Source organism: Schistocerca piceifrons, chromosome 1, assembly GCF_021461385.2.
Source record: "Schistocerca piceifrons isolate TAMUIC-IGC-003096 chromosome 1, iqSchPice1.1, whole genome shotgun sequence".
Lineage (NCBI taxonomy): Eukaryota > Metazoa > Arthropoda > Insecta > Orthoptera > Acrididae > Schistocerca > Schistocerca piceifrons.
Genome location: NC_060138.1, coordinates 794,055,121 through 794,080,155, shown reverse-complemented (window position 1 = coordinate 794,080,155; position 25,035 = coordinate 794,055,121). Strand labels below are relative to the sequence as shown.

Sequence of the window (25,035 nt, the reverse complement as noted above, 5' to 3'; positions counted from 1 at the left end):
TTCGGACATTGCCGCGTTATACAGGGTGTTTCACAACGATGTTTTCAAAATTTGGAGACAGGTTTCTTACACCAAAATAAGAAAAAATGTTCAGTAAACATGGGCTCTAAAATTCATACCATACCATAAGAGCTATGAGCACTTGCTCTTCCTCGATACTGTGTACCACATCTCTTCTACTGCAAGCTCTTTGGTTTAAATGGCTCTGAGCACTATGGGACTTAACTTCTAAGGTCATCAGTCCCCTAGAACTAAGGACATCACACACATCCATGTCCGAGGCAGGATTCGAACCTGCGACCGTAGCGGTCGCGCGGTTCCAGACTGTGGCGCCTAGAAACGCTCGGCCACTCCGGCGGGCCCAAGCTCTCTGCTTTCCATATTTTGGGAGGAGGCAGTACGGACCAAAACAAGAAAAAAAGTCCAGTAAAAGCTGCAATGTGCATACGTTACGAACTATGAGCTCTTGCTCATCTTCGATACTGTGAAACACGTCTCTTCTACGGAACAAGTGCTCGTAACTCTAAAGGTGAGCACTTACCAGCCCGAGGTTACTAGACATTTTTTTGTTGTCCTCTCAAAATATGGAAAGCAAAGAGATTGTAGTAGAAAAGATCTGTCTTACAGTTCTGAAGTTGAACAAGTGCTCATAGCTCTTAAGGTATGCACTTTAAAGCCCAACTTTTGTGGACGTTTTTTTCTTGTTTTGATGTAATGAACCTGTCCGAAACTCCTAGAAGGTAACTCCATCATCTGCTAAAAGCGTGACATTGCTGTTAATATTGTCTCCCAAGTCATTAATACGCCATTCGTTCCTTATCTCAAAGCACTCAGTTAAGATCCTCTAAGATTTTTATGGAGTCGCGCTCCAGTGTCCGGCATTCGCACTGTATGGAGCTCCCGATTGCAGACGGACTGCAGCGGCGCGAGCACGGAGGGCCGCGACGGGGAGATGTACTTCACGGTGTCGCCGTCGCCTCGCCAGCGTCGCCTGGTGCCCGTGCCCGCCGCCGTGTGGAGCGAGGGCGTGCACGCCGGCTACGACCCGCACATCGACGCCACCGTAGCGGCCATCGGTAAGGCGCTGTCTCCAGGCTTCAGCACCGTGCTCTACAGTGTTTTACAAAGGCTTTCTGTTATCATTGATGGACGCATTGGCGAGCCTTCATCCGGTGCGCACTGCACCCGCATGCCAGCACCATGGTGGGGGGGGGGGGGGGGGGGGGGGGCGCCGATGAATGAGTGCACGATCGGGCGTGGATTCTGGGTTTGGTTCTGAGGGGGGCTCACATTACTGATAGTGTCACTCCTCTCCATTTCCACCCTTCCACGCTTTCCCACGGATGGGAGTGCTTGCTCTGCAGGGCACTCCCACGCTGGCCACAGTTTTGGTACAGAGTTCCGTGATAGAGTGTCCCATTCCTCCACCAGCACGGCTGACAACTGACGGACGGTTGTTGGTGGATATGCACGTGCTGCAATAGTCTCCCAACGCGTCTCGTGCCCATTGGGATGTAAGTCGAAGGAAGGGGAAGGCCGAGTATCCTCTCGTTCCAGGAGCTCCTCCACTGCGCAGTTCAATGTGGTCTCACAATGCCATCAATAAAAAAGAAGTCAGGGCCGAATCCACCTCCAAAAAGACGCATACGAGAACGGTGTACAGCACGTTGACCGGTGACATTTGGGGGTGGATATACCAATGCTAGACATACCTCCATATGGCAGTGGGAACAAATAATGCCCTCAGGAACATTGTCACACATGATTGTTTTGATGATCTAGGTGTGGGGAGGTGTAATGTCGTATTAGGGTGCTTGCCCTCCAAATCTTTGAACATGGTACGCTCACTGATCAATGCTATTGTGACACTGTACGTCTTTCCCATGCACGTCTTTTCAGGGATGCATTCCGTCATGACTTCATTTTAATGGATGAGAATGCGTGACAAAGTCAAACCGCGCAGGTGGAGCAATTCTTGGAATAGTGGATATTCGTGGAATGGACTGGCGTGCCCATTCCCTCGAAATGTGGCTATTCGGGCTTTTTGGCAGGTGGTCACGTTATGTGACTGGACTGTGTAATATGGGCAAAACATACATTTTATGTGATAGGCTTCTAAATACTTGTGGCTCAGATTTTTAATTCAGCCTTTCTTCAAGTTAAATTGAAACTAGTTCCATTCTCGATGATTTGGTGAATACCAAACCTCAGAGAGTAATTTTCTGTAAATAATGGTGTTGTCTGTAAAACTGTATGACTCATTAGATATTTTAGTGTTGTAGACATGATAATAAATGAAGATTCTAGAAGATTTGTTTTTACGTATATCCTACAACGAAATTAATATTTCAGTGTGTTTTAGAATACTTGAGCCAAATAAGCTAAACAACCTAATCTCATCATCAGCCGGGCGCACCAAGGTAGTGCTCGCATTCTGGTAATGGATAAGCTAGAGTAATCTATGTGTATGGGGTTGCTAGAGGTTAAATTTATCATTCGTTTTCCTCTCAGGATCATCTCTTGTTGTTCTTCTTCTGTTTTTGGGCGTCCTACAGATGTCGCTGCATGCCATGTCTCCGTCGCCAAACAACTCGATCTCACCATTCTTCCTCATCCTCTTCTATTCCTTTTCTCTCCATCGCTTCTTGGTTAACCCTTAGCCATCCTTTGTGTGGTCTTCCTCTTCTCCTCCTACCAGGATATTGCCACGAAAGTACGCTCTTTGACCATCTTTCTTCTTCCATTCTTCTGTCATCCTCTAATCAGCATAGCCGTCTTTCTTCTATTTTCGTACATAAAATTATAAGGAGAGTGCATCGTTTCTCTTATTTCCTCATTCCTTACGTGGTCAAGTTGGGAAATTCTGCATGCATTTCTCAAATGGTCAATTTCTAAAGCTGTCAGTCTCTTTTTACTTCTTTCTATGAATTCCCAGCACTCCCTCCGATAACTTCTTGTAGATTTCAAGACGCAATTGTATGAAAACATTTTAACCTTTAAACTCAATTTTGAGGATCAAAGTACAGTTTATAGTTTTTGGATAGCAGCCCTTCCCTGCCTAATCCGTTGTTGGACATCTCCGTCACATCTACCACCATGTGACAGGATACTTCAAACCTAGTAATTAAACTCTTTACACACTTTTCTATGAATTCCGCCGAAGTCCAAGTTACACACATCAAAAAAGTTTTGCATCACCTCGGTTCCGAGAGTCCCGGAACCTGTACAGAAAATTGGAATAGAGATCAACATAAACATCATTTGTGCCCTTTTTATTGCTCATGAGAACCACACATTACATGTTGTACCACCATACAGCGAGACCTTCAGAGATGGCGGTCCAGATTGCTGTGCACACTGGTACCTCTAATACCCAGTAGCACGTCCTCTTACATTGATGTATGCCTGCATTCGTCGTGGCATACTATCCACAAGATCATCAAGGCACTGTTGGTCAAGATTGTCCCACTCCTCAATGGCGATTCGACGTAGATCTCTCAGAGTGGTTGGTGGGTCCGTCGTCCATAAACAGCCCTTTTCAAACCACCCCAGGCATGTTAGGTGGGGTTCATGTCTGGATAACATGCTGCCCACTCTAGTCGAGCGATGTCGTTATCCTGAAGGAAGTCGTTCACAAGATGTGCACGGTGTGGGCGCGAATTGTCGTCCATGAAGACAAATGCCTCGCCAATATGCTGCCGACATGGTTGCACTACCGGTTGGAGGGTGACATTCACGTATCATACAGCCGTTACGGCGCCTTCCATAACCACCAGTGGCGCACGTCGGCCCCACATAATGCCACCGCAAAACAGCAGGGAACCTCCACCTTGTTGCACTCGCTGGACAGTGTGTCTAAGGCATTCACCCTGACCGGGTTTCCTCCAAACACTTCTCCGACAATTGTCTGGTTGAGGCATATGGGACACTCATCAGTGAAGAGAACGTGATGCGAATCCTGAGCGGTCCATTCGGCATGTTGTTGGGCCCATTTGCACCGCGCTGCATGATGTGGTTGCAAAGATGGACCTCGCCATGGGCATTGGGAGTGAAGTTGCGCATCATGCAGCCTACTGTGCACAGTTTGAGTAGTAACACGACGCCCTGTTGCTGCACGAAAATTATTATTCAACATGGTGGCGCTGCTGTCATTCACTGCAGTAATAGCCCTTGGGCAGCCTGAACGACGCATGTCATAGACAGTTCCTGTCTCTCTGTATCTCCTCCATGTTCAAATAACATTGCTTTGGTTCACTCCGAGACGCCTGAACACTTCCCTTGTTGAGAGCCCTTCCTGGCACAAAGTAACCGCGTTATTGGCCGTCTATGCATGGTTGAACTACACACAACACGATCCGTATACCTCCTTCCTGGTGGAATGGCTGCAACTGATCGGCAGTCAGACCCCCTTCGTCTAATAGGCGCTGCTTGTGCATGGTTGTTTACATATTTGAGCGGGTTTAGTGACATCTCTGAACAGTCAAAAGGACTATGTCTGTGATACAATATTCACAGACAACGTCTATCTTCGGGGGTTCTGGGAACTGGGCTGATGCAAAACTTTTTTTGATGTGTGTATTTCCCTTCTATCTGCAACGTACGTATTCCGTCTTCTCGAAATTAATTTTTAAACCCAAATTGTTTACTTCTTAAGCATCTAAGAATATGTATCGCCTTCATCGTTTGCTGCAAGGACCTGACCATCAGCACAGACAAGTCTATACATATACTGGTTCCCTACTTCAGTCCCCACACCGACACACTTTCTACACCGTAGATCCAGTGGCTTCTACTCACACAATATTGCTCAAAAGTATTTTGTAGTTGAACTAGTATGTTGGTAGGCAGGTTTACCTTTACGTGGAATTAAAACAAACCGACTGTTCGGAGAGAAGACTGATTGACCTCGCCACGGTTACATGTATTGATTACCGAGTGCAGGTAAACATGGACCCTGGCCGTAAACAGTGTTTCCAAGGGGTTCATAAGTATTTTGTAGAATGTGAAGACTGCAATATATCCAACTATATAAAGAAAATCAAATTCTAATATTTTCATTTACTGACAGCAATGCCTAAAACTGAGGGATGTTCAGTAGATTTCAGACAAGCTGTCTTAACGGTACTGAATCAAGGCGAAGTTCAGTCCTTGATTGGCATCTCAGAATAGGTCGTGAGTGTCTGAGGCTGTCTTCAGAAAAAAAGAGGACGATAGAGAGCAGTGCACGAAGTGGTCGATCCCGAAAAACCACCCAAAAAGAAGATAGGTTCATCCGAAGGCAATCAGTGGTAGATCCCAAAAAATCAGCTCAGGCAGTACTGCGGGTAAACAGGGGGTGAAGGTCCGTGTTTCGACTGTTAAACGTCGCTTGGCAGCCACAGACCTGGTTAGTAGGCGTTCTACTCGGAAACCTATGATAAGTTCAAAAAATAGGAAGGCCAGACTACGGTTTGCTAAGAAGTAAGCAACATGTGCCACTGAAGACTGGTCAAAAATTCTATGGAGTATTGAAAGCAAGTTTAATCTCTTGTCCTCAACCAGATGCAATATGTTCGACAGCTGATAAACAAGAGGAACGACAGACAGTACCAAGGACCCAGCATTAAGCCCAGAGGAGGAGCTATCATAACGCGAGGCTGCTTCTCACAAATCGGGTGTAGGTCCTCTCGTCGAAATGCGTGAGGTAGTGGATACTCCGAAGTATGATGAAATATTAATAGACCATACGCTGATCAGCCAAAACCCGACCTACTATCGATATAAACCCCTCTAGGCGATAGCAGCGTCACCTGGCGAGGAATGTCTGCTAGTCAGACATACATACGGGGCGTGTAGTATCAGTGAGCGTGCTATCCATGTGTAGAATGGGGAAGGCGTGTGATCTGTCTGAGTTTGGCCAAGGGCAGATTGTAAAGGCTCGGCACAAGCATTTTGGTGCTGTGGTGAGTGTATTCATCATGTGGCCAAACCAAAGTAATACCATGTCCAGACATCGTGGCGTATGGCGGCCACCCCTCATTACAGATGTGAGACATCGTAGGCTGGGCAGACTGATAAAGCAGGACAGATGGCGAACTGTGGTGGATTTGACTTCAGACTTTATTCCTTGGCAGAGTACAAGTGCCTCTGAACACACAGTCCACTGAACACTCCTAACGATGAGCCTCCATATCCGACGACCCATGAATGTTGCAATGTTAACACCAGAACATCGACAACTATGACTCAAATGTGCACATGACCATCAGCACTGGACATTGAAGCAGTGGTGGAGTGTGGAGTTGTTTGATAAATCCCTATTCCTTCTTCATCATGCTGATGGGAGGGATGGCGTCAGAGCTCATCGCCCCCTCCCCGTAATTCACGGGAATTAGATGACTTGTGTGTGCAGATATGGTGCCAACTCCCTCCAGCGACCTAGCGAGGCCTCACTGCTTCCACGGCACTATGCGTCACTGCTGGCTGATCTACATCTACATCTACATTTATATTCCGCAAGCCACCCAACGGTGTGTGGCGGAGGGCACCACTGTCATTACCTCCTTTCCTGTTCCAGTCGCGTATGATTCGCCGCAAAGCCTCCGTGCGCGCTCGAATCTCTCTAATTTTACAGTCGTGATCTCCTCGGGAGGTATAAGTAGGGGGAAGCAATATATTCGATACCTCATCCAGAAACGCACCCTCTCGAAACCTGGACACCAAGCTACACCTCAATGCAGAGCGTCTCTCTTGCAGAGTCTGCCACTTGAGTTTGCTTAACACCTCCGTAACGCTATCACGCTTACAAATAACCCTGTGACGAAACGCGCCGCTCTTCTTTGGATCTTCTCTATCTCCTCTGTCAACCCGACCTGGTACGGATCCCACACTGATGAGCAATACTCAAGTATAGGTCGAATGAGTGTTTTGTAAGCCACCTCTTTTGTTGATGGACTACATTTCTACATTTTCTAAGGACTCTCCCAATGAATCTCAACCTGGCACCCGCCTTACCAACAATCAATTTTATATGATCATTCCCCTCAAATCGTTCCGTACGCGTACTCCCAGATATTTTACAGAAGTAACTGCTACCAGTGTTTGTTCCGCTATCATATAATCATACAATAAAGGGTCCTTCTTTCTATGTATTCGCAATACATTATATTTGTCTATGTTAAGGGTCAGTTGCCACTCCCTGAGCAAGTACCTATCCGCTGCAGATCTTCCTGCATTTCGCTGCAATTTTCTAATGCTGCAACTTCTTTGTATACTACAGCATCATCCGCGAAAAGCCTCATGGAACTTCCGACACTATCATCTAGGTCATTTATATATATTGTGAAAAGCAATGGTCCCATAACACTCCCCTGTGGCACGCCAGAGGTTACTTCAACGTCTCTACCTCACAGAAGATGAAATATGCCTTGCAATTGGAAATTCCAGCACGAAAACGATCCGAAGCACACTTCTGGCCACGTGAAGACAGTTTTGGAGCAGCACAAAGTAAAGGTATTTGAATGCCCAAGCCAAAGTCCAGATTTAAACGCCATAGAACATCTTTGGGGCGAGCTGGAAAGATGAGCTCGCCAACGAAATGTACCAATAAGGAGACTTTCTACAAACAATTGTGTGAGCAATGTAAAAAGATTTCTCAGGCGCAACTAGCCAAACTTATTGGTTCTGTGCCATCCAGATGTGCTGTGGTAATACATGCAAAGGCCTATGCAATCAAGTATTGTTTTTCTTCTGTTTAGTTTTAATAAAATACTTTTGAGTCTATATAATTGTTCATTTGTGTTTTATTATTGATGCAAAGATCGGAAATGTGTACGCTACTGGCCATTAAAATTGCTACACCAAGAAGAAATGCAGATAATAAACGGGTATTCATTGGACAAATTTATTATACCAGAACTGACATGTGATTACATTTTCAAGCAATTTGGGTGCATAGATCCTGAGAAATCAGTACTCAGAACAACCACCTCTGGCCGTAGTAACGGCCTTGATACGCCTGGGCATTGAGTCAAACAGAGCTTGGATGGCGTGTACAGGTACAGCTGCCCGTGCAGCTTCAACACGATACCACAGTTCATCAAGAGTAGTGACTGGCGTATTGTGACGAGCCAGTTGCTCGGCCACCATTGACCAGACGTTTTCAATTGGTGAGAGATCTTGAGAATGTGCTGGCCAGGGCAGCAGTCGAACATTTTCTGTATCCAGAATGGTCCGTACAGGACCTGCAACATGCATCGTGTATTATCCTGCTGAAATGTAGGGTTTCGCAGGGATCGAATGAAGGGTAGAGCCAAGGGTCGTTACACATCTGAAATTTATCGTCTACTGTTCAAAGTGCCGTCAATGCGAACAAGAGGTGACCGAGACGTGTAACCAATGGCACCCCATACCATCATGCCGGGTGTTACGCCAGTATGACGATGACGAATACACGCTTCCAAGGTACGTTCACCGCGATGTCGCCAAACACGGATGCGACCATCATGATGCGGTAAACAGAACCTGGATTCATCCGAAAAAATGACGTTTTGCCATTCGTGCACCCAGGTTCGTCATTGAGTACACCATCGCAGGCGCTCCTGTCTGTGGTGCAGCGTCAAGGGTAGCCGCAGCCACGGTCTCCCAGCTTTTAGTCCATGCTGCAGCAAACGTCGTCGAATTGTTCGTGCAGATGGTTGTCGTCTTGCAAACGTCCCCATCTGTTGACTCAGGGATCGAGACGTGGCTGCACGACCCGTTACAGCCATGCGGATAAGATGCCTGTCATCTCGACTGCTAGTGATACGAGGCCGTTGGGATCCAGCACGGCGTTCCTTATTACCCTCGTGAACCCACAGATTCCATATTCTGCTAACAGTCATTGGATCTCGACCAACGCGAGCAGCAATGACGCTATGCTATAAACCGCAATCGCGATAGGCTACAATCCGATCTTTATCAGAGTCGGAAATGTGATGGTACGCATTTCTCCTCCTTACACGAGGCATCACAACAACGTTTCACCATTCAACGCCGGTCAACTGCTGTTTGTGTATGAGAAATCGGTTGGAAACTTTCCTTATGTCAGCACGTTGTAGGTGTAGCCACCGGCGCCAACCTCGTGTGAATGCTCTGAAAAGCTAATCATTTGCATATCACAGCATCTTCTTTCTGTCGGTTAAATTTCGCGTCTGTAGCACGTCATCTTTGTGGTGTAGCATTTTTAATGGCCAGTAGTGTAATATAAGTAAGAAAATTAAAGAAACGCTATAAAGATTTAATAATTATACTGTTTCACTTAAATTTGTTTTTCAAAAATACAAAATACTTTTGAGCGATATTGTGTATTTTAAAAGAGTATGGGAGGCAGACAGCGTCCTTGTTTCAGTCGTTTAGTTGTTCTGAAGGTCTCTGTAGTAATTTTGCTCTCCACTGTTTAAAATCACAACATCCCGCTTTCGGCCATTTGCACCGTCAGTGTCGGGAAGCCGGTTACGCGGCAGAGCTGTGATGTTAGCCGTTTGGTGGTGTGTGTGGCGCAGGCGCGGACACGCCGGTGAGTGTGGTGCTGGCGCTGCCGGGCCAGCAGGGGCAGGTGGCGCCGGGCGACGGGCTGTCGGCGCTGGAGCGCCGCCTGCTGACGCCGGAGGGCTGGGCGCGCGCGCTGCGCTGCGTGGCGCCGCGCCGCGGACTGCAGCTGCAGGCTCCGCGCTTCGCGCACCGCTCGCTGCTCAACGCGACGGCGGCGCTGCGCCGGCTCGGCCTGCGCGACCTGCTGACGCGGGGGCGCGCCGACCTGCGCGGGCTCAGCGGCGGCCTCGCAGACCTCCACCTCGCGGACGTGCTCGCCGCCACACAGCTCTCCACCTGCGCGGGGCACTCTGCGCACGCCGAGGTCAGTTGCCCGTCTGCTCCTGTAAATCGTCCTCTCCGGGGAAGGCGCTCCGAGCTCTGGCTTTTAGTGTCGCGAGACGGAGTACAACTTTGAACTGACAACCACTCGTTTATAGTCTCTACCGACCTTAGCCCAGTATACACTGAGGTGATAAATGTCGTTGCATGCCTACTAATGTCGCGTCGGACTTCCCTTTTGTCTGGCGTAGTGCACTAACTCTATACAGGGTGTTAGAAAAAGGTACGGCCAAACTTTCAGGAAACATTCCTCAGACACAAAGAAAGAAAATATATTATGTGGACATGTATCCGGAAACGCTTACTTTCCATGTTAGAGCTCATTTTATTACTTCTCTTCAAATCACATTAATCATGGAACGGAAACACACAGCAACAGAACGTACCAGCCTGACTTCAAACACTTTGTTACAGGAAATGTTCAAAATGTCCTCCGTTAGCGAGGATACATGCACCCACCCTCCGTCGCATGGAATCCCTGATGCGATGATGCAGCCCTGGAGAATGGCGTATTGTATCACAGCCGTCCACAATACGAGCACGAAGAGTCTCTACATTTGGTACCGGGGTTGCGTAGACAAGAGCTTTCAAATGCCCCCATAAATGAAAGTCAAGAGGGTTGAGATCAGGAGAGCGTGGAGGCCATGGAATTGGTCCACCTCTATCAATCCATCGGTCACCGAATCTGTTGTTGAGTAGCGTACGAACACTTCGACTGAAATGTGCAGGAGCTCCATCGTGCATGAACCACATGTTGTGTCGTACTTGTAAAGGCACATGTTGTAGCGGCACAGGTAGAGTATTCCGTATGAAATCATGATAACGTGCTCCATTGAGCGTAGGTGGAAGAACATGCGGCCCAATCAAGACATCACCAACAATGCCTGCCCAAACGTTCACAGAAAATCTGTGTTGATGACGTGATTGCACAATTGCGTGCGGATTCTCGTCAGTCCACACATGTTGATTGTAAAAATTTACAATTTGATCACGTTGGAATGAAGCCTCATCCGTAAAGAGAACATTTGCACCGAAATGAGGATTGATACATTATTGGATGAACCATTCGCAGAAGTGTGCCCGTGGAGGCCAATCAGCCGCTGATAGTGCCTGCACACTCTGTACATGGTACGGAAACAACTGGTTCTACCGTAGCACTCTCCATACAGTGACTGGTCAACGTTACCTTGTACAACAGCAACTTCTCTGACGCTGACATTAGGGTTATCGTCAACTGCACGAAGAATTGCCTCGTCCATTGCAGGTGTCCTCGTCGTTCTAGGTCTTCCCCAGTCGCGAGTCATAGGCTGGAATGTTCCGTGCTCCCTAAGACGCCGATCAATTGCTTTGAATGTCTTCCTGTCGGGACACCTTCGTTCTGGAAATCTGTGTCGATACAAACGTACCGCGCCACGGCTATTGCCCTGTACTAATCCATACATCAAACGGGCATCTGCCAACTCCGCATTTGTAACCATTGCACTGACTGCAAAACCACGTTCGTGACGAACACTGACCTGTTGATGCTACGTACTGATGTGCTTGATGCTAGTACTGTAGAGCAATGAGTCGCATGTCAACACAAGCACCGAAGTCAACATTACCTTCCTTCAATTGGGCCAACTGGCGGTGAATCGAGGAAGTACAGTATATACTGACGAAACTAAAATGAGCTCTAACATGGAAATTAAGCGATTCCGGACACATGTCCACATAACGTCTTTTCTTTATTTGTGTGTGAGGATTGTTTGCTGAAAGTTTGGCCGTATTTTTTTGTAACACCCTGTATACTATGGACGCAACAAGCTGCTGAAGACCCCCGCAGAAATATTGAGCCATTCCGCCACTATAGCCATCCGCAATTCAAAAAATGGTTCAAATGGCTCTGAGCACTTTGGGACTCAACTGCTGTGGTCATAAGTCCCCTAGAACTTAGAACTACTTAAACCTAACTAACCTAAGGACATCACACACAGCCATGCCCGAGGCAGGATTCGAACCTGCGACCGTAGCGGTCGTGCGGTTCCAGACTGTAGCGCCTTTAACCGCTCGGCCACTCCGGCCGGCCCATCCGTAATTGCCAAGGTGTTGCCAGTGTAGGAAGTCGAGCACGAACTCACCTCTCGATTATGCCCCACAAATATTCAGAGGGATTTATGTCGGCTATCTGGGCGGCAGCTGGAAAACCATTCTGGAGTGTAATTAGCAGTCTCCGAAAGGGCGGTAAGAAGGAAGTGACAAGTATTTTGGACAGGTCAGGAAAACTGCTGGTGAATCCTGTTGATGCCTTGGGCAGATGGAGGGAATATTTTGAAGAGTTGCTCAATGTAGGTGAAAATACGATCAGTAATGTTTCAGATTTCGATGTACAATGGGACAGGAATGATGATGGAAATAGGATCACATTTGAGGAAGTGGAGAAAACGGTCAATAGATTGCAGTGCAATAAAGCAGCTGGGGTGGATGAAATTAAGTCGTAACTCATCAAATACAGTGGAATGTCAGGTCTTAAATGGCTACACAGGATAATTGAAATGGCCTGGGAGTCGGGACAGGTTCCATCAGACTGGACGAAAGCAGTAATCAGACCAATCTTTAAACGTGGAAACAGAAAAGATTGTAACAATTACAGAGGTATCTCTTTAATCAGCGTTGTGGGTAAAATCTTCTCAGGCATTGTTGAAAGGAAAGTGCGAGTATTAGTTGAGGACAAATTGGATGAAAATCAGTGTGCGTTTAGCCCTCTTAGAGGTTGCAGGACCAGATCTTTAGCTTACGGCAAATAATGGAGAAGTGTTACGAGTGGAACAGGGAATTGTGTCTATGCTTTATAGATCTAGAAAAGGCATATGACCGGGTTCCTAGGAGAAAGTTATTGTCTGTTCTACGAGATTATGGAATAGGAGGCAAACTTTTGCAAGCAATTAAAGGTCTTTACATAGATAGTCAGGCAGCAGTTAGAGTTGACGGTAATTTGAGTTCATGGTTCAGAGTAGTTTCAGGGGTAAGACAAGGTTGCAACCTGTCTCCACTGTTGTTCATATTATTTATGGCTCATATGTTGAAAACAATAGACTGGCTGGGTGAGATTGAGATATGTGAAAGCAAAATAAGCAGTCTCGCATATGCGGATGACTTAGTTGTGATGGCAGATTCGATTGAAAGTTTGCAAAGTAATATTTCAGAGCAAGATCAGAAATGTAAGGACTATGGTATGAAGATTAGCATCTCCAAAACGAAAGTAATGTCAGTGGGAAAGAGATATAAACGGACTGAGTACCAAATAGGAGGAACAAAGCTAGAACAGGTGGACAGTTTCAAGTACTTAGGATGCATATTCTCACAGGATGGCAACATAGTGAAAGAACTGGAGGCGAGGTGTAGCAAAGCTAATGCAGTGAGCGCTCAGCTACGACCTACTCTCTTCTGCAAGAAGGAAGTCAGTACCAAGACTAAGTTATCTGTGCAACGTTCAATCTTTCGACCAACTTTGTTGTATGGCAGCGAAACCTTATCAATAAGGTTGAGGTTACGGATATGAAAGTAGCTAGGATGATTACAGGTACTAGTAGATGGGAACAATGACAGGAGGGTGTCCACAGTGAGGAAATCAAAGAAAAACTGGGAATGAACTCTATAGATGTAGCAGTCAGGGCGAACAGACTTAGATGGTGGGGTCATGTTACAGGCATGGGAGAAGCAAGGTTACCCATGAGACTCATGGGTTCATCAGTAGAGGGTACGAGGAGTCGGGGTAGACCAAGGAGAAGGTATCTGGATTCGGTTAAGAATGATTTTAAAGTAATAGGCTTAACATCAGAAGAGGCACCAATGTTAGTGCTGAATAGGGGATCATGGAGGAATTTTATAAGGGGGACTATGCTCCAAACTGAACGCTGAAAGGCAGAATCAATCTTAAATGATGATGATGATGATGATATGGGTGGCCAAATTATTCACTCGAATTGTCCAAACTAACCGCAAACAACTGTGGATGGTGACATGGCGCATCATAGTTTGGGAACGTGAAGACCATCATCCATGGCTGCAGACTGTCTCCAAGAAGCCGAACTTGACCATTTCGAGTAAATGATCAGTTCAGTTGGACCATGTAAACGCGGTCCACACCATTATGGAGCCATGACTGACTGGCACAGTGCCTTGTTGACGAACTGGGTCCCTGGATTAGTGGGGTCTGCGCCACATTCGAACCTTAACATCAGCGCTTAGTGACTAAAATCGGGACTCATTTGATCAGGCCACAGTTTTACAGTCGTCTAGGGTCGAACCGATATGATCACAAGCCCAAGAGGTGGGCTACAGGTGATGTCGTGGTGATAGAAGAGGCACTTGCTTCGGCTGTCTGCTGCTATAGCCCGTTAACGCAAAATTTCGCCATACTATCCTAACGAATACGCTGGTCGTCCGTCTCACACTGATTTCTGCAGTTATTTCAGGCAGCGTTGCTTGTCTGTTAGCACTGACAGCTCTACAGGAACGCAGCTGCTCTCAGTCGCTAAGTGAATGCCGTCGGCCAGTGCATTCTCCACAGTGAGAGATAATGCCCGAAATTTGGTATTCTCAGCGCACTCTTAACACTATGAATCTTTGAGTACTGTATTCCCTAACAATTTCCGAAATGGAATGTTCCATGTGTTTAGCTTCAACTACCATTCCGAGTTGAAAGTCTGTTAATTCTGGTTGTGGGGCCACAACCACACCGGGACCTTTCACATGAATCACGTGACTACAAATGACAGCTCTGCCAATCCACTGCCCTTTTATACCTTGTGTATGCGACACCACTGCCACCTATATACGTGCATTCACTATCCCACGACTTTCGTCACCTCAGCGTACATTGTAGCATACAAAGAATTATTGCTATTCTTCAGTGTTACCTTCATTATGGTCTGTTTCATGTGTCACATCCACTTCCCTATAGAAAAGCAGACGGCTTGCTAAACTTGTTACTGTCTACCGACAAAATCAGCCTAGAAATATCCTGGTAGATTAAAACCGTGTGCCAGGCCGAGACTCGAACCGGAGACCTTTGCCTTTTTCAGGCAACTCTTCTACCAACTGAGCTATGCAAGCATGACTCACGACCCACCCTCAAAGCTTTACTTCCACCAGAACATCTCCCACCTTCCAAACTTCGTAGTTCTCATGCACATCTTGCACATGACGTTCGGAATGCAGGAGAGGATGGTACTGCCAGAAGTAAAGCTGTGAGGACGGGTAATGAGTCGTGTTTGGGTAGCTCAGTCAGTAGAACACTTTCCTGCGAAAGGCAAAGGTCCCATGTTCGGTCTGGCGCACAGTATTAATCTACCAGGAAGTTTCAAATTGCCCACACTCTGCTGCGGAGTGAAAATTCGCTCAGGAAAGTCAAGCTAGGTTGGCACTGTGGGAAAACTTTCAATGTCAGTCTAGTACCTTCTTTACTTGTAGCTTCAACTAGCCCCCATTAGCCACGAAACTGACTGACTTCTAGGGACACACTACCAGCAAAAATTACTATACCTGGAAAGACAATGTCGATTTTGATCCGATGATGGCATATGCTACCTGGGAGATAGAATATTAGTGATAATGGTTTCAGTGTTGTCTGCCAACCTGTCTTCCACTCACGCCACAGCATTGTCATGCATGGCTTGACTGGTGCCAACAGAAGATCACTTGGAAGATGAAGTGGCACAGCGTGGTCTTCAGCGATGAAAGCAGATTCTGCCTGCATGCAAGTGATGGTAATCTACCCATACAGTATAGACATGGTGAGCACTGTCTCATAAATTGCATTTATCCAAGACACACTGGTCCCAACCTAGGCCTTATGGTCTGGGGTGAGAAGCTGAAACTCTTTTATCTTTGGGGTTTCGGGAGGGGACACTAACCAGCACTCACTATGTGTAGAATAATGTCAGACCCATCTTTTGCCACTCTTGCAACAGGAAGGTGACGTATTGTCCACCCACACACTGCCCATGAAACACAGTGAGCTTTGCAAGACATGAATCAATTTTCTCAGCCAACATGATCTCTGCACTTGCCTCCAATTGAACATGTGGGGTACAATGAGATGAGAAGTGTCATGTTCAACTCACCATCCAACAACTCTTATTGAACTACATGAACATGCCGAGCAGGCATGGCATAATGTATTCCAAGACAGTATTCATCAACTGGATGACTGACTGGAAGCCAGTGTGAGCACATGCCGTGCCACCTGTGGAGTCTACACCACATACTAATATGGGTGTTCGAGCATGGGTCGATACCTGGTACTTCAGAACTGCTTGTGCTTTTGATCTGTAAATTTAATCATTTCATGTACTCCATACACACTAAATCTTAAGTGGATTGGAAATCTTTAAAAGGGTGGCAGTGCATTAGCTTACATCTCCTTCAACCCCACCATAGATAGGACCGCAAATTAAGGCCAAGTCCACCCAATATGCTCTCCCATGTGTCTGAACCACATCCTTCAATTAATGAGTAGTTCCCATGAGCCCTACTTCCATTGACATCATTGGCATCCATACTCAGTGACACAGCAAAAAGCCTCATCAGTATCCACTTTCCAACTCTCTCATGTGCCAACACAGCCTTGACACAGAGACTTATCAGCCGTGTGGTTCAATCGCATGCTCAGCCTGACAGCAGCCTAAAGACTTTGCCATACCAACTGATTCACACAGGGATTACAGAGAAGCAAATTAAGTAAGCACCACCTCTGCCGTTTAATACTAGCAACCTGACTTCAGAAATAAGGCTTTGGTTTATTCTTCATTTGAAGTAACTGTTGATTCAAAGCAGAACTCTAAAGCTATCAAATACTTAAATATTTCATGTAGGACAGTTAAAAATGACAATGTTAAGAACTGGACGAAGATACATTACTCGCATCTTAGTGAGAATTAAGGGAATCATACAATGTGGATCTGAATTTGCCTTCCAGACATTCATGAAATGCAGCTGTTCAAGGAAGTACAAAGCAATAGGCAAGGAATGACAGCTGGCCCACTCCCCCACCCTCTTCTTGAAAGAAAATAATTACGATCATTGCAAACCAATGATGGATGCTGCCTGCTACACAGACATCACTGTTAATTCAGAATTAGTTTGAAAAAAGCCAGAAAATCCAATAGATCTTGACTAGTAGCAATTGTATCTAGACATGTGTGATGTCAAATCTCAACAATATTTGGCTGTTCACCAATATTCACCCCTTATCTGAAAGTGTGAGTTGCCTCTGGGTTCTAAAATCTTTAAAGTGACATAGTACTTTCAGTTGGTTATGTTTTTCTGCTGTTGCCAGCCAATGTCAAAAACTTCTAAAAATAATAATGTACTTAATAATTATATCTATCAAAATGTTACCTGTGAGACAGCAAAATCTATACAAATATACACTAAGGTCCAGTTTGAGGTAATATGTGGCCCACAGCACTGACGAACTGGAGATCCCCTATACAGCATTATGTACTAAATGTATTATTTTACTTCTGTATAATATGTGAAGGTAATGACTGTTGAAGTTTTGTTTTACTAATTTAATAAGTTTCAGATACCATAGACTCAGATTTTTGAATCATTATCTGACAAATATAATGAATGTTAGTTGAAAGACTAAAACTGCTCATCACAGATAATTTTTATCAGTTCCATTCACACAGCAAAGAAAAATCACTGTTCAGACAGTTAAATAGTGTTTTGTATCTCTTCCCAATAAGCAAACTTTCTGACCCACTAAGGTGGTCATGCAGTATCAAGTCAGATTTTCAGGGAGTGGAGGCAAGTGCTGTCTCATCACATCAGGTCAGTCCTGGACTTAGTGAAAAACATAAATTTATTAATATGAAATATAAATTTCAGTGCTATGAAGTCTTTTCTGAAAGTACTGATCTGGAGTGTAGTCTTGTACAAAAGTGAAACATGGAGAATAAACAGTTTAGGCAAGAAGAGCAAACAAGCTTTTCAAATGTAGTGTTCCAGAAGAATGTCATAGACTGCAAAACTAATGAAAAGATACTAAGCTGAATTAGAAAAAAGGAAAATTTTCAGTTTGACTTAAAGACTGCACTGATTGATGCAACATATATGAGGCATCAAGGAACTGACAATTTGGTTACGAAGGGAACTGTGGGGGTAAAAATTATAGATGGAGATAAAGATGCTTGCAGAGGACAGACTAGCATGAAAAGCTGTTTAAAACCTGTCTTCACACTGAAGGCCACAACAAGACTGAAGGAATCTCCAACAGAATACTAAGACTTGTTTTAAAAATAAGCAAAAGTTGTTCCACAGAAATAATTTAAATCTTTGCAATAACACGTTAACATAATGATGAGGTAGAAAAAGAGTTGTTTAAAAAAGGTACATATTAATGTAGCGAGAAATCACCACAGGTTACATACTATTTCATTTAGTACCAGTTTACCTCTTCAGATGAGAACATCTTTAAATATAATTTGCTTCGATGGCAATATATTAAAGGTTTAAAGTTCAACTCAGATGTAAACCTTTAACTTTCTGTCAGGACAATGAACATCTGAAGATGCACTCATCTGATGAGAAAAACTGGTAATAAATCGAATAATATGCAATCTGTAGTACCTTGCAGGCAATGTTTGTGTTTCTTAAAGGTCCTTATGCCAACAGCAGTTGCAGGTATGGTGAAAGTGAAAGAAAAGAACGTCTCAAATGGAGCAGGGCAGCCACTAAAGACAAGGCAATAGTTCCATATAAGCAGTAAAAGGGACATGATGGAATATGATGGATTAATTAAAACCATTCTAAATGTTTTGGATTGGTTATGACAAGTTGCAATGAAAATTTGCCAAGAGAAACAAGTGAAAACAATAAAAATAACAGACTATTGAAGTATTCTTTAATTCTTTGTGCAGAATATGAATCGGAAAAGTAAACAGTAGAGATGAAATAAAGACACTTCTGGAAGGGATAACAGGTGAGGTCCATTAAACATCAAGTAGTATGTCCATGTTTAGCAATGGAAGTTAAGGAATGGCCTGTGCAAATTGTCACTTTTTTAGTGGAATTTATCACCGAAGCAATATTGCCTGATGTATCATGAGTAAAGAGTCGGAAAAGGAGTATTTACTTTTGTGGAATCATACATGAAGTGAATGGGCAAAAGCTGTAGAATGAACAACAACTTCCTTTGCCACATTGTGCACTAAGCTTAAACATGGGTGTGTTAAGTAAAACTGACTGTGGGCAAAAGTTCTAGCTCAAGATAATTCCTATGATTTCTTTATTGTCATTCTGAAGCACACTTTGAAGGGAAACTCACCGCAGTATCCATATAAGGTATAGCATACCCAATGGATTCAGAATATCCATTCTGCAGGATAATGTAAAATATATGTATTTATCTTTGCATCTCTTGAATTGTACATCAGTTTTAATTTCACAAAATAAACATTCACCAGACTTTATCTCAATAATGATAAATTCAAAATTGAAAGAAGAGTTAAGAAAGAAGCTTCCATATCAACTAACCTATTCTCAGTAGTCCTAGAGGGAGTTTCCAGATTTCTAAACTGGGCTAACATAAATGAGTGACATTCATTTTCCTATAGAACAGATAAATCTACAACAACTGATGGAAGAACATGATAAAGCAAGTTTGAAAGCATTCCAAATATGGTGTTGCTTCCTTGTGGCTAGGTAGGCCACGAAAATATTAGCATTGCCTCAGTTAGTGACATTTAGACTGCTAGAGAAGCTAAACTTTTTAAGTGGATGTTCAGGAATCGGCTACATGTAACCAAGCCATTCACGATAAATGCTAAAGACTGTCTCACAGATCTGGATTTATCAGACCTCAGAATAAGCATCCATTGATGGAACAAATTGCCACTATGATGTTTTCAAGAAGCCTAAAGTGATTTTAAGTTCCACACTGCACAAGAAATCTTGTACTGCAAACTACATTGTTAAAGGTCTATGGTTGCCTTTAAAAAAAAAAAAAAAAAAAAAAAAAAAAGTCTAATATTTGTCACATGTAAAAGTAAAGCTGCATATGGGATTTGTGGAGATCCAGCCCACAAATCATGTGAATTTTGTATGCTTCCTCTGAAATGTATAAAATGTCTTGATGATCACCTAATAGGCAGCAGAAAGAGCAAAGTTTATAATCAGGAAAGATAAATTTTGGGAGCTGAAGGCACAAGAAGATTTATGTATGGGTCTAAGCAGGAGAATCCACTCGACCATTCAGCAATTTTTCCTGATAAGGTTGTCAGAGTTTGCCTTCCAGAACAGTTAACAAGTTATGATGTGAAGACAGCTGCTACAAGGCAGTGAATGTTTCAGAATAGAATCTGTTCAGGAACAGACAGAGCTTCTGCACAATGAACTGAAGAACACAACCTGTTTGGTGTGCTTCTTGGTAGTATTTTACTGCTAGCACTTTCCAAAATTACCCCATGTATTCTTCCACATTTGCTTCAATCTCATTGGATTTCGTTTCACATGGAGAAGTAGCCAATCTACGTCCAGTACAGTCAAGTATGATCACATGTATAAGTTTTAAGCTGTATTACATGCACATAGACTGAGCGATAATGCGGGACAACAGCTTTAACAGCACATTTGACTTGAACGGAACTGGCCAGCCACCTGGTCCTACTAACCTGCAATGATATGAACAACTGCAGTTCAGATGTAAAATAAGATGACCACAGAAACAATACAACTTTGAAAGCCATTTAATTTTTCAAGAGAATGAAATAATATTCAGCAAAACTCCAGCACTACTACACGCTTCTTAGGTGATCAGACGGAAAGCATGCTCTATTTCTCACCTAACATAGTATTCTAATTACAGACAACAGTGATTAAAATTACTAAGTTTAACACAGGGTAATTTTTGCGAACAAACTGTGTGTGATACAAATGCATACTGCAACAATTGCACAGTACTGTTGAAAACTGAAGGCATGGAAGGTATTAATTACAGTCAGTCACCCGGTAATCTCTTAGCTCCTTCCTCATCCAAATCCGAGAAATGCATTTCAATGCTGGAACTGTCATCTGCTACGTTGACAGCAAGTCAATCGACAGAATCCACGAAGTCACTCAGGCACTGCATTTTCTCCTTTTTTGACTTACCGTTCTATATCCCGCCAGCATTCAACAGTGACATGTGAAAAAGCTGCGCGCATTAGTTTCAGTTCATCTGGCAGCTTAACAGTTCTGTTATTTCTTGTGACAAATCCCTTAACTTCGCTCCAGCTCAGTTCTCTTTGGTTCATATTGTAATGTACTGTGGCAAATGTAAAAATGCATTTGTATGGTGTTATCAGAGCTGCGAAAATGATTGTTTTTCATATTTTTATGACACTTATGATGCTGGTTTGTGTAAGACTACATCTATGGTATAAGACAATGGACACAGTCCAAATAAAGAGTATTTGGTTTTTCATTTTTATCCTAAAAACTAAATTGTTATGTTTTCTTAATTTAAGGAACTTTTATTAACATTCTTTCATAAAATATCAATACAGTAATTAAGAATTTATATTTGAAATGAAAACAGGATTTTCGTGCACAATATGTAATTGGAAACAAGAAGATGTGCATTATTCATAAAAAAGATGTATCTAATACAGTCCCTCAGAAAACTTCAAAGCCTTTTTTTTTTTGGACACCATTAAGAACAACCTATTCCTCGGCACTTTTTATCTGTGTTCCATATGGGTGTTTCACTACAGAGCAGGAAGTAGCCTCAGCCATTTTCATATTGCGTATTAACAGAGTGACAACCGGAGCACAACAGTACAGAGACTGGCTGCACATTATTTTTAAATAAAAAATACATAGCTAAAGCATGACTAAAAAAAACATTGATGGCTGTTAGTACATTAGAGTATCTTAAAGTCCTTCCAAGAGTCAACACCAGTGTACATGTGCTACGGCCTCTGATCAATCATCACATTTGTGTTTGTTTACATCAGGTTCATTCTTATGATGAATAGAAGCCACTTAGTATGGAAATATTTGCGTGGGGCTCTGTTTCCGATGGTGGGTGTTGAGTGCCTGATACAGGTTGATCTATAATAATCTTTCAGTGATCTTTTGTGCAAAGTAACAGTGGCTGAGAGAATACAGATAAAAGTTGGTCCCATAAAAATGTATAGATCCCCCCCCCCCCCTATGTTTACAATGGCTGAGGGCACTAATTCTTTGTTGGCATACATACGAACAAAATGTGTTGGCCATCTGCCTACAACTGATATGGTCTACCTCCTACCTTAAAGTTGCTTCAGATTTATAACCCAGAATATTATATGGTTGTGGTAAAACAGTTTGGATCTTCTTGCCTAAATAGATTTCTAACAGTGGAAAGTCCAGAATGGAATAACAATATTATTATAAAAAGGAGAGACTGTTACTCATCACATAGAGGAGACATTGAGTGACAGACAGGCACAATGAAAATACTGCCATATGTGTAAGGTTTCATGCAACAGTTCTTCCAAAGTAGAACACAACAGCAATGTCCAGATAATTCATGTCAATTAATAGTACGCTAAGGGACATTTATTTTACTGTGTGGCTAATACTTCTATTCTTACCTGCTGAGATCCTTAAACAACAGTAATTTTATACATTATGAATCCAGTATTTCTATAATGACACTGATGCCAAGGGAAACAGAACAGCAACATAACGATTTTTAATCTGCAACATGAGCCTTTATCCAAAAATAAATTCAGTAAATTTATTGGGAAAGACATGGTTTGGATACCCATTTTGTGGTTTGTACTTGTGAAGAGGAATGAAATCACAATATGTCATCAGTATTGCACCTCATATTCAGTATATTTGTGGGGTATTTTAACAACATGTTTCACTGAAAACTTTAATGACTGTTACCTCATTGTTCTCTTCTCAATAACAATTGAATGGTGCTGAAGAACATGCATCATTTTATTTACAGAAATTTTATTTTCTTCGAAACTTTCAAAGCAATCATTTGTTGAAACCTTGTTTTGAACTACTACTTATTCTCTGGTACTTCCATGGAACACATTATGTTGAATGTACAGGAGTATGTCAGTATGTATATGCACTCAATTTTTATAATTTATCAGAATACACATTACCTAAGTATTTTTAAACTTTTTTTTTCATTCCAGTGACTGTAAGAATAACATCCCTTTTATCAACACACCCTAGAGAAAATGTGTGTGGTCAGAAACCACTGCAGTAATAACATTACTGTTGTTTCACAGGTATTCCCTCAACGTGCCGCTGGTCGAGCAAGACGACTGGATTATGACGATACAGATGCTGAAGTTTTACAGCTACCTCTGGCACTGCGGCCACGGCAAGCACGTCGTCCTGCAGCTGCTGCACGTCTTTCCTTTAATAGGCCATTTTTCTATGCTGTGCGCCACAATCCAACTGGAATTATCCTACACATGGGCCGTTTCAACCCACGCCTGATTCACTGAAAACCTGTTAGTTGTATCGTGACTAACAGGGGAAAACTGTATATGGACAGTGCCAACAACATTGACAATAATTAGGGATGTGATAACAGCTGCTGTTCGCTGCTCTATACGAGTGGATATTCCTGACGCAGTGTCCTTTTAACACGCTGACTGCTCCATGCATAGTGATGAATGTTTCACTGTCAGACCTCTGTGTCAAGCATGAGGTCCTGGTGTGGCTTCTGGTGGTCACACAGTATTGGATCTAAGGCTCTACTGTGGTCGCTGGAAGCCTCATGGCAGTCGTTAACACTCAAGTTTCTGTGCAGGAGGTGGATGACTGTAGTATGAATGCACTTTTTAATGAGATAAGAACATGTCTTATAATTTGTTATTAAATTCTGTTATCAAAGATCATGCTCTGCAGCTTTCCCCATGGTATCTTTTGATAATGGCAAAATGAAAGAATTTTGCGGTGAAATGTGATACATGAATTGCAATTAGTCCAGTTGCAGTGTTTAGTAAACATGTTAATAATGAGTTCTGCTGCAAACAAACACTTGTACTTATGTTTTGGAAGTTACTTTTGTCCTTGCAGGTTTCCGTTTTTCATGCTCGTGGATATAACTTTCAGTAGTTTCTTTTACTAATTCCTGTGCTGCACTAGCATGGATTAAGTGAAGAGCTTTACAGCACCACATGGCAAAATAAGTGAAATAACTCTAGAAATAAAAACAACCAACTTGCCTGTTGATAATATATTCTCATGTCTTCAATTTGCCTCACATTTAAAAACAGCAGGCTGCAGAGTACTGTACACCTAATTCTTTGTCAAGGTATTGAAGCAAGCTTCTAGATGACTGTGTTGACTCAAATGAAAATGTACATTTATTTTTGTTCATTTTTAATATTAAGAATGGAAGCTCTTGGCATTTCTCAAGGGACATATTACACAGCAATTTCAAATGAAACGTATTTTCCAAAATGTTCTCAGGTTTTATTCCACTGAAAATGTACTGTGATAATGTGGAACATTACAGTGCCATTAAAATACTCGAGATTATGCTGACAGACTTCCATGCAATATATTTAATGATTGCACCCTGTGCATAGAGGTTCTAAAGCTCTATTCCCACTTTAAGGTGTATCTTGTGATATGTATGACCACTCTGATGCTTTATTTGTATTGTAACCCTTTACAAACATGTGACTTACAGAATCTATCACTCCATACTTCAAAATATGCTGGCACATTGTTCAGTTTGTCATGATCCATTCCTCCAACGCAAATGTTTTATAGGAGCTCATCAAATTGCATTTATGTAACATAGTCATTATTTTCATACAAGACATGCTGTACATTAAATAATGCTGCTTAATATCTATTTAAGGTTAAAGCATTATATACAGATAAATTATTTATTATATTTGTTGGAGACGTTTCAATCAATGTATGGAAAAACTTATGTAATACCTTCATGGATGAGCACTCGATGGTGCATATTCCTAAGAGGTGTCATTTAAATACAAAAGAATAAAAATGACAATTTGTTATAACATTTTACAACAAACAATATTTTTTTTACAACCCATCATATTACCTATCAGTTCCTAAATATCCATTTCATTTTACCAGGAGAGCAGAAATAAACCCTTAAATATTTATGCCTGTTAGTAG

At 43.0% G+C, this 25,035-nt stretch overlaps 1 protein-coding gene across 1 annotated transcript in view; it reads left to right on the top strand.

Annotated features, from left to right (window-relative positions):
• The window catches only part of LOC124775129 (serine-rich adhesin for platelets), a 109,244-nt gene extending 84,300 nt beyond the window's left edge, over window positions 1-24,944 (top strand). The window contains exons 9-11 of the mRNA XM_047249972.1: window positions 911-1,076; window positions 9,522-9,895; window positions 23,157-24,944. Coding sequence (XP_047105928.1) covers window positions 911-1,076; window positions 9,522-9,895; window positions 23,157-23,378 — 762 coding nt within the window. The 3' untranslated portion in view covers window positions 23,379-24,944. The remainder of the gene's footprint in view (window positions 1-910; window positions 1,077-9,521; window positions 9,896-23,156) is intronic.
• Window positions 24,945-25,035: the final 91 nt, after the last annotated feature.